Here is a 15,084-nt window from a genome sequence, read left to right as displayed (position 1 = left end):
GCTTTGTGTGAATTTTTAAAACAGCATTTGTGCTCATTCTATTAATTAAACACAGAATGGAGTGCTAATAAATATTCAGCCAAATAACTGAACAGAGCATATACTAAAACTATGTAATAAGCAGAAAGATAAACCAAATTATCTTTTGCCATAAATGAACTCTTAAGACTTCACTCTATATTTTTAAAAGTTAAAAATGAAATTTATATAACATTTCTATGAGAAAAGCTGTTTTAGGAGTTTATAAAACAGTAATGCAGGTCTAGGGAATTCGAGCAAACAAGCTTGATGTTAAAGTTTCGCAGCAAGAATTAAACAGTGACTATTACTTTAATACCTTGGTCTCGTCCCTTCTCCAATTTCTTAATAAGTAACATTTCGCTTTGAGTCGCTAAGGCGTTTACAGAGAAATATAAAATAGGAAAAAGTAAAACAACCGTAGTTTATTTTACAGAATATATTTTTACATTGAAATATAAAGGGTAAGTGGATATTTCATATAGCAAAATTCAATGACTATGTAAATCCTTCAAAAAAGTAAATATACTTAAAAAATAAGTAAAAACAAAAGTATGCTTATATTCTATTTAAAATATAGATTGTCCTTTTGGTTTATTTTGCTGCTTTGTCCCATGCTAGATACCACATGATTCCCCCCCTAAAATGACATATAAAGTTTAGTTTTAATGATGTGATACCAGTACAGTGCAAAGCAATTCATGCATACACTTTTGCATGTATGCATTCCATATGTAAGTATTCATACCTATCCCAGAGGTTCTTTGATTCCTGAAACGTGTTCAAATGGAACGCTTGGTAGAAAGCAGTTGAAGGATTCCTGCGAGATCCAAGAATCAAATGGAAATGAGGTTGAGAAAGTACAGTCAAATCACTATTTTTCAAAAAAAGATGGAAGATCTTAGATTTCTAATATAGTATAAAGCTTTAAAAGAAAAAAAAACCACTACATAAGCTTGCTTAAAAACATTTTGAAAGAAATTAAAAAACTGGATGAAATCCAGCAGACCCTGACAATTCAGGATCACAGTTATAAAAGAAAGGAGTAATACAGATAAAATAGCACCCAATTATGTGTGTGTGTATGTCTACACAAACATGAATCAGTTCACAGCCTAATCAACATTAGTCTGTATCAGATGCCTTTATAAAGCTCTAAACACTTAGCAGTTCAGCAAAGCTATTCTCAGGTACAGTTTTCATATACAATAAATTAGGCTACACCTTCATAATATAAAAAATCTTAACAGGATCTATTTAATAGGGTTTGATGACGACCAACGAGTCCTTTTCTGGGTTGGACTTGACATGATTTCTTCTACCTTCAGAACCCATTTATTTGTGTTTTCTCTGGATTAGGGCAAAAAACGGTGCAGCAATTGTATGGCAGCTTTCTAATCACCATCCATTTCTACCATTCCCTGGAGACACATTCCCTAGGGCTATAACCACATCATCTTACCTGATGGGTTCATCAAGGCAAGCTCCCAGCCTGCATGATTCATCATCTTACATCCCTGGATTTCTTAAGAGACTACTAAAATTTGACTACTAAACCTCCTCTCTAATAGTTCGCCCTGTACCTAAGCATATTTCCATAGTTTTCCCAACTTCAATCTGTATGTTAGGGAGCTAACAAAAACTTGTCACATTACTTCTAAAATCCTTGACCCCCACTGTGGCAAGGGTCTTAACAGCAAGTTAAGAACATAAGTGCTTATTAAATACCAGACACTATTCTGGGTTTGTCTGTTTATTTATGTATATTAACTGAACTCTACAACAGCCCCAAAAGTAGGTATTATTATTATTTCTACCTCACCAAAAGGAAAACACCTAACGTCACAGAGCTAGTAGGTAGCAATCTGGTCCTACAGTTTATGCTCTTAAACTACTATGCTAAACATAGAGTTAAATTTTAACCTCTCTAGGTCTGGGTCTTTATTAGTAGTACAATAAGAAAGCTATTTCCAAATTCTACTGGAAGAGAGATGAATTACCGATGATCAACAATCAAACAAATACTCAACAGAATTCCAGGATTTCAAAATTCTGAATAAGACTCATTGTGTTATCTATTAAATTTTAAAAAAAAAAATATTTTTTAAAGGCTATTTTTTTATTTTAACCACTAGGATACCTCTTAGATGATCTAAAACTAGGAAAGGCAGACAGACACTAGATGCCAGAGTGTCACCAAAGCAACTGTTTGATTAATTGGCATTTTCAGCATATCTACTTCTCTTTGCCTGCTCTACTTACTTTAACTGTTTCCTATTCTTTTAACCCTTTCTCTGTTTTTCTCTAGACCAGGCCTCAGATAATCAAACTGATTAGACCTAATATCAAGGATTCAGAGTCTGCTAACTACTGTTTATTTAATAGCTTGTACCCTCTCAAGATAGATCTGTCAGGCCATTTTTTTTTTTTTTTTTTTTTTACTGTAACTGGAAATCGGTCTACCAAATTAAACGAAAGTGAACTGAACCAACTGAAAACTCAATTGGCTTTTACCAGGCTTACTCAGGACCATATGGGGACAAGTTTGCTATTCACATAGGTCTGTTTGGAGACCCTGGATTTAAAACAGAGTGACTCAAAGAGGAAAGCAGTAAATATGAGAGGATAACAAAGAGTAAACGTGGAGGCTATTCTGCAAGGCTGGAATTTAAAATTCATTAAAGAGTATTTACAATATATTTATAAGGATGACATTCTTTAAAAAAACTTCAGATCCCCTGACCTTGGAAACATACATACACATATATTTAACTTGAATCAAATTCATATGCCAAATAAATTGGTTTTAAATGAAGTCATATGACTTGAGTTATGAGATTCCAGCATTTTTACAGCATAGACTCTAATAATGAAATGTTTCTCATAAGTTAAATGTAGAAGTGAAAAAAGAATGTATCTGCAGTTAGTCGTGGATCTTGGGGCAAAAAAGGAACCAATGAAATAAAATACTATAAATGGGCCTAAAGTCTTCAGAACATGTCAGAACAAATACTCAGGTTGCAAAAGCTGGCAGTGAATCACTTTTTACATACATTCAAAATGAAGAAGCCATATGGAGTTATACAATCTATGTACTCTAGAAAAATTCAAATAGTCTAGATTGCAAGGATAAACATTTGGTTTCTGGAATACTTCAGCAGGGTGTTTTCCATAAACAGAGGAATTTTTTGCAAATAGCAACAATTAGTCTCAAAACATTGATTAACAGGCATAGATTAAAGGAGTCAAGTCTGTTAAACCTAGCTGATCAGAACTTCAAAAGAGCCATTTGTAAATACTGAAGGGCTTGATCATCAAAGACTTCTGTTTTGGAATGGCATAAAATTGAGGAAATTAAGAGCCCAAGGAAAATGCTGTTAATGGGGATCATTTCAAGGTTATAGTCTATGTAATCTGAAGGCACCACGAGGCAACTGACGTTATTAAAAATTTATTGGAAAGAAATACTGAATTTTACGCAATTTTGGTCATAAATTCTCTTCTGCCCAAGAAATAAAATTTGAAACCAGTTTTCTAATAACATATTTGATGTCAATGCTAACTATTAGTCTAAATATAAAGCCAACAAAGCACTTCTTAGGGAGACTGAGGTGTGGTTTATTCTGAATTTATTTCAGCCACCTAAATTAAAATGCTGTTTCCCCATTTGTAGACATTGTTCAAAACCAATGAACGAATATATCTTTTTCTCTGACTTTATACACTAAATAGCCTGTCCTGTTAATATCTAAGTAGATGATAGTAGTACATCACAATGTGACTCAAACATGACATATACCTACCTGCTTTGCTAAGACACTATCTTTGTAGGGTAACTGTAACAGAGAGGAAAATATAAATATATACTACACCTCAAAATTAAGCTACCAAAATTGTTGAAGCTTAAAGTATCAGGTACATGAGCCCTAAACTTAGCAAATACCTTCTTCCCTTATGTCAAAACTCAACTTCAGAGATCTCTAAATAGAAACCAGGGAAATACAATAAGCAGAGGAACAAGGGCCACCTCCAACATTATCTAAGGATTTAAAATAATTAAAACTATTCTTTAGGTAAAGGGTTACAACACAACAGATTAGTGGCTAGAGTAGCTTTTCCTTCCTCTATACTATAGTCAGCAAAGTAATAGAACAAAACTAACTCTGGAAAAATCCAAGAGCACTGGCTTTGGAGTCAGAAGGCCTAAGTCTGAATCCATGCTTTGTCACTTAATAACTATGTATTTAAATCCTATAAGTCTGTTTTCTTAATCCATAAAAAGGGGAGGAACACTTCCCCATAGTTGCTGAAAAGTTCAAATGATATTATGCATAAATAGGGCCACAGATATAATTAAGCTTGATTTGTGTTTAAAACAGGATTACAGTTTCCAAATCATGCTATATAAAAATCAAGTTTTGGTAGAGAATCTTAACATATACCAAATATTTCATCATTACTAAGGTAATATTGAGGCAAACAAAATACTTAAACTTAGAGCTACGTATACCAAGCTATTTTGTACATTCCATTGGATAAGAATCCTGACTTCTGGGACTGAGAGCTCCCCCAGGATTTCCTTATACACAACTTTATTGCAAGATTTTAATTAAAAGTACAATAATCACCAAAAAGGGTACTGAAATGGTTCCAAGATACATACTATTTTAACAATAAAAGCTGCAAGAAACACCTTTAACAGCAACCATAAACTTCTGATAAAAAAAAAAAAAATTCAATTTCTCACTGTAACATTTAAATCCTTCACTCTAGTTCCTGTCAAATTAACTACATTTCTCAAATCTGACATCTCACTCTTCCATTGTCACACAAACTGCCATCTCTCTCTACTTGGAAAATCATCCGCTTTGCTTATCAACTGACCTAACCTATACGGCCCTTTTAAGATTCATTTCGAGAGTTGAAGAATGCACAAGTAACAATGGGTTGATTCTGAGGACAGAAACTGGGTGGCTGGAGGATAGAGGTATCAGAGAGGCTTTCAATTTATACTCTTGTATATTTTGAACTGTACAAGAGGTATTACCTATGCAGATAATAAATTATTTTAAACAGAGGTCTACCAAATCTGGCGTTAGGCCCTAAACCATTCCCATTAGTACCTTATATTTATTCCATCACAGCCTATAATGTATATGAAAGCTTACATTTTCATATAGCCTGAGATCTTGAGAGGGCAGGATAGTCTTATTTCTGTATACCAGTACTTACTCTTCAGGGAACACAAAGAAAGTTTAAATGACTGACATTGTTACTTTAAATGTTTTCTTGGGGTTCCAACCTACTTCTTGAGTATCTGTGAGTTTAATTTTTTTTTCTTTCTTTTTTTGGTCACATGATAGTCTGGGGGCAAGAAGGCTTAAGTTGGCAGACATATATATATGTCTAGATATACAGAGTCACATACAAGAAACTTTAAAATCTAACCAAGTCTCAAACTCCTTCTTTACCAAAGAGGAAAACTGAGAGAAGTTAAAAAACTTAACCAAAGAAACTGGCTAAGTGGTAGAAAAGTCATGACCAGAACATAACTATTATACATCTTATAACATCATGACTTTTCTGGCTTAAAACAATGTCTCCCTTTCTCTTATTAACATCTATACCATGGAATTACACTTTCAGATCAGAACAGAAGACTCTTGGTATGACTCACCAAGAGGTGATCAAGAGAGCAGTTTGGACAATGAAATACTAACATTTCTGTGATGTATGCTTGCCATACATACTGTATTATGTATGGATCATTTACAAATTATTTGTATACCTCATTTAATCCTGTCAAACTCTTCAACACAGATATTACCCTCATTTTTCGTATGGGGAAACAGGAGGCTTAGAAAGCTAAATAACCAGCTCAAGGTCAAAATGCCTCAGGTATGTAGCACAGCTGGGTTTTCAGCCCAGGCATGTCTGACTCCACTATCTGTAAATGGCCATTCATATGACATGCTAATACATAATTAAACATACTACTGATTTTACTTGACCAAGAGCCTTCCTCTCCTTGTTTTTGCTTTGTTTTCAAAGGCAAGGGAGACCGAATACAAGTCAAGCAAGGATGGGTTTTGGTTTAACTTATAAAACTATTTAGTACTCTACTTAATTCTAATTCTACTTTAGAAACTAGTTGGTTTTAAACTTTGCTTTGGGTATCCTTCATTCACAGATTAAACAATCTACTTGTGTAATAATGAAGAGGGATACCCTAAAACATTAAAAGTAACATTTAAAATACACCAGCATTATTTATAATAATTGACATATTAATCAGTTTCTATATATTAATATTCTTTCATCAGATTTTATTTTTTTTTAATTTTTAACATTTATTTATTGGGGGGGGGGCAGGAAGAGAGGGAGAGAGGGAGACACAAAATCTGAAGCCATTCCTCTGAGCTGTTAGCACAGAGCCTGATGCAGGGCTCAAACTCAAGAATATAAGATTATGACCTGAGCTGAAGTCGGACGCTCAACTGACTGAGCCACCCAGGTGCCCCTGTTTCACCAAATTTTAGTGAAAGCTTATGGGAAAAGAGGCTTTAAATAATTTAACATTCAGACTTCACTTGTTTGTCTTGCCTACTCTAATTAGCAAGGCACTTTTTAATAGTCTATGTCCTAGGTGAACACACTATTAAAATTATTAACTCAGTGATCTGCAGAAATTTCACATAACTATCACATATAATGTATGACTTAATAAGACTTCATTCTTTTTAACAAATGTAAGCTTGGGTACAAAGAAATAAAACTAAATACTTAAATCTAATTTGGGGCTTTAAATTTGAGAAGCAATCCAGAAAAGCATGGATGAAATTTAATTCACCTGGTTTAAAAGCAGAACTTATAAACATAATTTTTAAAGATAAAAGCAGATAATACCTTAAATACCAGTCAAATTTGAAGTGTATATATTAAAATATATTATGAAAGTCACATAATGATGTATGGGAATGATATGAATTGGTTATTGTTCCTAAATCTTTATGGAGAAGTTTTTGCCCTGAACAATACTAGCTTAAGAATGTAACAAATATTGAGTAATTTGGTATGTTCAAGAAATGCTGTGGGAAAGACCCAAATTATACCAATGACTCAGGTATGCACATTCTTTGTGGATGTAGTAATTTGTTTTATACCATCTAAAACAGCAGCTTCAAATCACAAGTCCACTTGGTTTAGTATAAAGAAAAAACTAAGGGATTTATTTCAATTCAGGAATTTTGCTATACATACCCCTTAAATACTGTCAGTTAATAAGATTTCTTCTTAAAAACCTGCTCTTCCCATTAATAAGAAATTAATAAGAAACATCATCATTCAGGCTACATTTACCCAGACAGACCTGTTTTTATAAACCCTTTCTTCCTCATACTTAAAGAGTATTTAAATTGCAATGCAATTAAGAAATAAACAACATCTGTTCAGAAAAGGAAATACATATTGGTCTAAAACAATTATTAAGAAAAGAAATTAGATGGCTTTTTCTCACTAGTAACAAGTGTTGCTGTTCCTTCTGAGACCGTATTTCATGTCATTTCGCTCGATTTTCTTCTATCTTGGTTATGTGCCATCACTCTCTAACTCCCCCTGCCCCAACTTCTGCTATTTTAGGAAAGAAAAGTCAAGACCTTTTTATATTCCCCTATCAACCATTCCTCAGTAAAGAGACTCATTTTGGTTTCTTTACCATCTGATTGTTGGGGTGCTCTTTGTTACTAGGACACTAGAGAGCAGGACTGCTTCCAATCTCATCTGGTGCACAGAAAGACTAAACTCTATTCCAAATGACCAAGTACCAGATCCATAAATCCAGTATCATGTTTTACGATTTCCAAATTAGTGCTATCAGAATTCTCAACAGATTAATATTACATTTATTCTCAGGAAGTGGAAAACATTTATACCACACTACCAGTACTTTAAAAAAAAAAAAAAAAGACTTCCAATAGAAGCAATTTAGTTTAACATACCCTACTTCCTCCACAGGGAAAAAATAGTGTTACTAAAATAGTTACTTAGAGTGTGTCTTACCCACACACATATAAGCCATTATGTTTTCTAATGGTTATCCAATATTTAGCCTACAGAACTTAGTTCATATAAAAATTTAAATATATATGTCTCTGTTAAAAAAAAAAAAGTCATACTCCTACTGATAAAACTCAGTTTTGGGAATTTTGGGTACTTTTGGACCATCAATCTTTCCGGAAATCTATGATAATTTCCTTTACTTAAAGCCATGTTTATAACCAAAGTATATTTTAGTAATCAGTGTGGCACTCTGATGGATCTACCATTTATCAGTTTTTATACTAAATAATGTCACTCACACGCAGGATTGTACACTGTTTACAAAATCCTTGGTAAGGGTACGTAAGATAACATCTAGTGTGTGTAACTTAAACATCAACTGTAAATCTAGTAGGGCAAAATTATCTCTACAACTCAATATAGATAAAGAAACAAAAGCTCCCAAGAAATACAGATTCAGCTAAGGAGCTTTCATTTGTAAAGACTAAATGTAGTGAGACTTTTTGAGCTCTAAGAAGTATCTATAGATTTTATGATAAAGGTTAAGAGTTACAATCTCTTGATATACATTTGCATAATCTTCTCACTTAAACAGCAAGTTAAAAAGCTCTGTTAAAAGTGTGTGCGTATATGAGATATATGTATAACTGTAGCAACAAAATTTGTATATATAGCACATGTCAGGATACACCACTTAACAGTCACAATTTATAATACTTAATCAGTCATTAGCAAACTACACAAATAAAACCATTAACAAGATATAAAGATATTGGCCACTAAGGGATCCTTACAATCAGGTTTTCAACAATCTTTTGGTTGTAGTTGACAGTTCACAATTGCATCCATTCATAAGAGTTCCTGGAATGTGGCCTACAGAGTTCACATTGGTCAGCTGTCTGTGGAAAACGATCTGCACTGTGCTCCCTTTCCAAAAGGGAATATTTTGCACTCCTCCCCATTTACAGAAAAGGAGTCTGTTACGGGTACAGGTAATTTAAACAAATGTAACTTCCACTGTAAAAGTGGCTGTTTTTTTTATGAACTATATTTTCAACCATTATTATATCCTCCAGTTTACACAAAATCAGTTTGAAGAATCAACAACTGACATAAGCCTTTTCAATGAGAAAGGCTAGAAAAATATGTAAACTTTATGGTAACTGATAATAGAGAGTCAAAAGACAATGTTAACTAAGAACTTTAAAACATCTTCTTGCTTTCTATATACAACCATCAGCCCTCTTAAAGGTATATTATTAAAATGTATTATTAGAAGGTCCTCTTCTTCAAAATAAATGGTCACAAAACGAAGCCTTCCTTTAGGTAATGGAACCAAAATAACAACATAAAGTTTTCAATATATCAAACCAAAAGAATCATTGGTTTGGTCAGTCATTTTTGTTAATCTTCCATTTTCCTTCCTTTTCTCAAAGGACTAGGCTATGTTTACTGATATCTTCTTTAAAAAAAAAAAAGCAAATATTTATAAATTTTTAGGATCTGAAATTTGTCAACCTATTCACAAAGTTAAAGTCGTAATTACTCAGTATCTCTCACTCTAATATGTTTTATTTTGCATTCAAATGACTGCAACTAAAATTGTATGCAGATTTTAACTTAAGAAGGCAACCCCAAATCACCATATTAAAATTATAATTTTGTTAGTACAGTTTCCTCAAAAATAGTCATCTCAGTAATTTAAACATACACCTAGAAAAACTGTGTCATTTAATTTCAAGCATACAACTTTAAAATGCCCTCTCTTTTACAAAGCCTTTCCATTAAAAACAAAAGCAAAACAAAAAAACTATTTCTACTTAATGGATTTATTCCTTCACCAGGTGTGTTGGTCCAGTGACAAAATAGTCAAATGTGTAAGATTACATCTTGAAAACTAGCATGTTAAATTAAAAACCAATGAAAAACTACAACAAAAGTAAGAAATGCACATTTGATAAACAATGCAGATTTTAAAAGACTGGGAGGGGAAGGGAAGTATACCACATTTAATACAGGACTGCACACATATCAAAACCCCTGCACTGGATTAACTGTTGCAGTAAGAACAGATACGGTAGTATCTGTGGTTCAAACATTCACACTGGGAAATAAGATTCTTAAAATTATCAACTTTTTTAATAAAATAAGAGGAAAAATAATTTCATCTTTGAGGTCATACCCTAAAGAATACATCCCAGAGTTTCCATTTGTCAACAGATCTCTCTGCTTCATGCCATATCATCATATTCAAGTCCTGGGGAATGTAATTACATATGCTGTAAACTGAGAAAGGTGTGAGGAGGAGAGAAAATTCTTCATTCATAGATGTGCATGTGCTTTGCAAGGAGAGGGTGTGGTTTGGGAAACCAGTCATTTCTTGAGGAGATATGGGGACAATGTACAACAGGAACAGAGAGGCAAGCAAATGGTTATTTACCAACCCATCAAAAAAAAAAAATGGCTTCTGGTAGCTAGAAAAGGGAAGATACCTGTTGCCTCTTACCAAAGGTAAACAAACAAACTCAATCTGCACTTCAAGTGTACCCCTATGTGTGAAAGTGAAATATGGGAGCAGATGTAAAGAGATTTTTCTGAATGGCTTGTGGAATCAGTTTCTTTACTTGGTAGTCCCATCCATATAAAATTTCTCAATGACTAGCTAGCTGAGCTCACTTATGGACACGTGGTATTCTCTAAGAGTTCTCAAATGGAAGAAAGACTCCCAACAAGCAAGTCACCTACAAAAAAAGATGAACTTGGAATTACAAAAAGCAGAGAAGATGAATTTCAGTGAGCAATTTTCAAACCAACAAAAGTATATAACAAAAATACAAGGCTAATTGGAAATGAAAAGTTAAGAAAAGAATGTGAAGGAACTCAGAAGACAGAGGAAGAAAAAGCTTTAACAGATCTCATTGTTCTAGATACCAATTATTCTAGAAATCCATAAAGATATCTTTTAATCTTTTAAAATTAACCTCTCTCAAAACAAAAATCCCAGCAAATAAATGCCTAACCGTAAAGTACCTGGAACTTCCTCTGTAATTTTAAAATGTAATTTTAAAGCTTTGTAACAAGTCGGTTTTTAAAAATTTGCAATATGTCAAATTTCCCTCTGACATTTCCTCAAAACCACTTAAAATCCTCAATGAACCATAACCAAACATCAACTATTATAGAATTGGTATGGCAATACACCAACTTTCAGTTAAACCATTAAAAAAGCATCCCTTAAATAGAGGGAGCCAATTGTTGACACGAATACTTTTACTAATCATATTACTCTAATTTCAAGAACTGTAGCTTTTACTACTGTCAAAGAATCTTATTTCATACCTCCCTTTCCTGTAGCTAAAAGAAAAAGAAAAACTAACGGAAGAGAATATCTTTCAAACACATTTGCTTTAAAAAACAAACCAAAAAAGGACCTTAATGAAGTCACTGGGAAGCCTCCTGACCTTATTTCTATCTCCTTTTATTAAAAAGGCTGGAGGACAATATGATCTTCAAAGCAGGGCTTGACATTTCACCATTCTCTCTCCAGCCTCTCCGGATACACTGGAAGAGATATCTTACATGGATCTTTCCCCATTAGAGGACCTCTGGTTTTCCAGAATGGAAAAATTCAAATTTCATGTCTTGGTATCAAAACTCACACTGACAGAACTCTCTTGCCATAAGTGTTCAAGTGTGACTGTTGTCTAAGAAAAGAACAATCCAATAGGGCATAGTCTAGTTACCACCTGTAAATGTATAGAATTAAGCTTAAATCCACCTTTTTGAATAAACAAATGTTGTGCCTTATCCACGTCAGTGCTTTTAAACGACAAGACCAATTTTCTCATTACACACCGTTACATTAGCAATCTAAAACCAATGCCCTTTCAAGAACTGACAAATCTTAATAAACACAAAGAAATTTTTGTATTTAAAAATGCTAAGGGCCTCAAGTTGAAAAAAAGAACTCGAGCTGCATTCTAAACTGCAATGTTTGGTCAAGCATTTCTAACAAATATTTTAAATAAGATTTCCATACCTGTCTTCATCACCATCAACAGGAATAGCTATGCTGAATACAGAGGTGGCCAAACTGTTCATAGGTGTTAACTGAAGGGGGTTTGCCAGGGCATCTGCAACAGGAGGCTTCACAACAGGCTTATTTTCAGCAATGAGAGAAAGTGGTGGTTGAGGTAGGGGTTCTGATTTTCTTCTAGTATCGTCAACTTGCCCGACTAAAGGTTGGGTCTGAGTCTGAAACTGGCTTAAGTCAGACTGTGGTAGACTTGTTGGTACACTGGGTGTGCCTTGCGCTAAGGGCAGCCCAACATGCTGGATTACGCTGCCGCTCCTGCTGACTGGCGTATGGCTGCTCAGCTGCTGCGACTGGACCAGAGGCGCGGGTACATTTGGCATAGTAACAGAGGTGGTAGACACACTAGGCACGCTTGGAGCGGGCACGGCTGCAGGCACGTTTGGAACTCCGGGCAGCACGGCGTGGGGGCCGCCAGGCACGGCCGACGGCGCACCACTGCCGCCCATCTGCGGCGGAGGCACGGACTGGGGCTGCCCGGTCCCAGGGGGAACCAGGCCCGGCTGCACCGCGCATCCTACAGCGGCCAGGGGCACTCCAGCCGGTTGACCAGGCGCGGCCTGCCCGCCCTGCGCGGGTCCCGGCCCCGGAGCCACGGCTTCACCGGGCAGGGAAGACGCGCCTATTATCTGCGCACCCACCGTGGAGGCATTCTGGCCGGTGCCCACCGGCAGGCTGGCAGGCGTGGCGAGGCTCGCTCCGGCGCCGGTGGACGAGGGCTGAGCAGGGCTTGGCGGCTGCAGGCCGGCCACGTGCGGCTGTAGGTACTCACTCTGCCCCGTGGGCTGGACGGGCAGCAAATGCCCGGGCGGGAGCGGAGGCTGGGGGTACGCGAACTGCGGAGGCTGCTGCGTCGCTGGCGCTCCGAGGGTCGGGCCGGGCTGCGGCGGCAAGGGCACGCCGGGCTGCGTCAGGGTTACATTCGTCAGCGGCAGACCCTGTCCGTTGGGCCCCTGCGGGAGGACGCCGGGGCCGGCTCCCTGGGGCTGGCTGGGCTGCGGGGCTGCCATCATCTGCTGCGGCCCGGCCGCGGCTCCCGGGAACGGCGGCACTGGAGCCGCGCTTTGAACCACAGCCCCACCTACGGGCGGCGGTGGCTGTGGCTGCCCAACGCCAAAACTCTGCGGCTGGGCCGGGGCGGGCTGGCTCATTTTCTCCGACGGGGGTAGCTGTGACACAGCAGTCAAGGAACTGTCAGTTCCCGAGTCGGGCCCGTGCGCCCCCGGCATGGAGGCCACCACCACCACCACCGACCCTCCGGTGGCGCCCAGGCCGCTGTCCCGCTCCGCAGTCTGGTCAAAAGTACTGCTGTGTCTAATGCAATCCCCGGACCTGGTCAGGACGCTGCTGTCCGAATCCCGCTCATAGTATTCCATACACGTCCATCGGCCGCGTCGGTAGGGCTCCCCGCTCCCGTGGTCCAGCTTGATCACGCGAAATCGGGAACTACAAGTGGTGGGGGGCTGCGATGGGGCCGCAGTCCCTGGCCCGGCAGACGAGCCCGCGACCGGGGGACCGCCGGGTGCTCCCGCGGAGGGGGCCGAGGTGGCAGCCGCCGCCGCCGCGGTACTGGCCAGCGCCCCAGCCACGCTCCGGGCCGAAACGGCTCCTCCTCCGTTGGCGGGAGCAGCCGCCGCGGCCGCCAGCTGCCCGTCCAGGAGGAGGTTTGGGGAGACGGTCCCGGGAGTCTCCGCATCCCCAACATTGTTGAGCGTCTCTTCCGAGGAGCTGCGCTCACAGACCTCCTCAGGGCCATAATCCGTGGCCCGAGAGACGTCGAATATCTCGGAGGAGACGTCCTCCGTACGTGACTCGTCCGGGTCGTCCAGGCTCTCGGTGTCCTCGGTGATGCTAGTGGCCACCTGGGCCGTGGTGACACTAGTGATCTGGAAGCAGCTCTTCTTCTTGGCCGGCATCTTGGACATGGTGAGGAAGGCTGGAGGGCAGAGAGGCACGCCGGCTCCTCTGCGATCTTGCCGGAAACCAGGAAGGGCAGAGCAGGGGCCCCCAAAGACAAAGTCCGCGTCCGCGCTGGGGTCTGAGGCCCGCCGCTGTGAAAAGTCACTGGCTGATCCGGACGCTGGCCGCCCTGCGAGACATCCTCCTCCCCGTTTCCTTCAGTGTCGGTCTCTACGGCTCTGCCCCCGTCGCACTCGCGCGGCGGCTCCTCCTTCCTTTTCGCCTCCCGCAGTCGCGGCGCCTCGATTCAATCCCCTCAGCGGCGGCGCGAGCGCGATCCCAGGGGCGGGCCGGCTGCTTCCTCCTCCCGTCTCCGGGGCCGCCGTGGTCAGTCCAGCTCGACGCTCGGCGCGGTCAGCAGGCCGGGCTGGGGGTGGGAGTGGGAGGGCGAAGGGGAGGAGGAGGCGGCGGCGTGAGGGGCGGTGCTGCCCCGCTCGGGCTCCTCAGGCCAGTGCCGGCGTCAGCTCTGGGCTCTCTCGGACGCTGAGGGAAGGGGAAGGAGTGGCGAGTCTGGAGCCGGGGATTCCTAATTCAGCCAGGAGCGGCGGGCCGGGGCTGGCTGAAGGTCCGCGGGCGGGCGGCGGAGCTTCGGCGCGGGCGGGCGGCCCCCTCCCCGGCTTTAGCCGGAGCTCAGCCCCAGGGACATGTCGACTGTCTCTGGCGGAAACCCGCTCCGGGGGAGGGGAAAGCAAGCTCGGTCCTCCCCTTACAGGGGAGCCACCCCCGCGGGCGGGCGGCGGCGGTCTCGGCCTCCCCTCGCGGCTCCTGAGAGAGTGAGGGGCGGCGGTGGTGGTGGTGGTGCTGGTGGTGGTGGTGGCGGCGGCGGCCCGCTGGCCGGCGAGCGGAGGCGCTCCGGCTGTGTGAGGTAGCGGTGGTAGCTTCTTCGGCTCCTCCTCGATGCGCCCGGCTCGCAAACCCCGGAGAAACTGAAATTCAAACTGCTGAAGCGGCGGCTG

The 15,084-nt window shown here is 40.3% G+C and overlaps 1 protein-coding gene across 5 annotated transcripts in view; it reads right to left on the bottom strand.

Moving 5' to 3' along the window:
* Positions 1-14,229, bottom strand: part of TSC22D2 (TSC22 domain family member 2) — a 52,613-nt gene extending 38,384 nt beyond the window's left edge. For 3 of the 5 annotated variants that reach the window (XR_007155614.1, XM_047875081.1, XM_047875080.1), the window contains exon 1: positions 12,116-14,229. Coding sequence is in view for 3 of the 5 variants with exons in the window: in XM_047875081.1 (XP_047731037.1) it covers positions 12,116-14,094 (1,979 nt within the window). In the remaining 2 variants the exon portion in view is untranslated. Of the gene's footprint in view, positions 1-766; positions 839-12,115 lie in introns of all 5 variants that reach the window. The other 2 variants (XR_007155613.1, XM_047875079.1) reach the window with 1 other exon arrangement.
* Positions 14,230-15,084: the final 855 nt, after the last annotated feature.

This window comes from Prionailurus viverrinus, chromosome C2, assembly GCF_022837055.1.
Source record: "Prionailurus viverrinus isolate Anna chromosome C2, UM_Priviv_1.0, whole genome shotgun sequence".
NCBI classification, from domain to species: Eukaryota; Metazoa; Chordata; class Mammalia; order Carnivora; family Felidae; genus Prionailurus; species Prionailurus viverrinus.
Note: the sequence above shows the minus strand (reverse complement) of the source record. Positions and strands in the feature narration are given on the sequence as shown.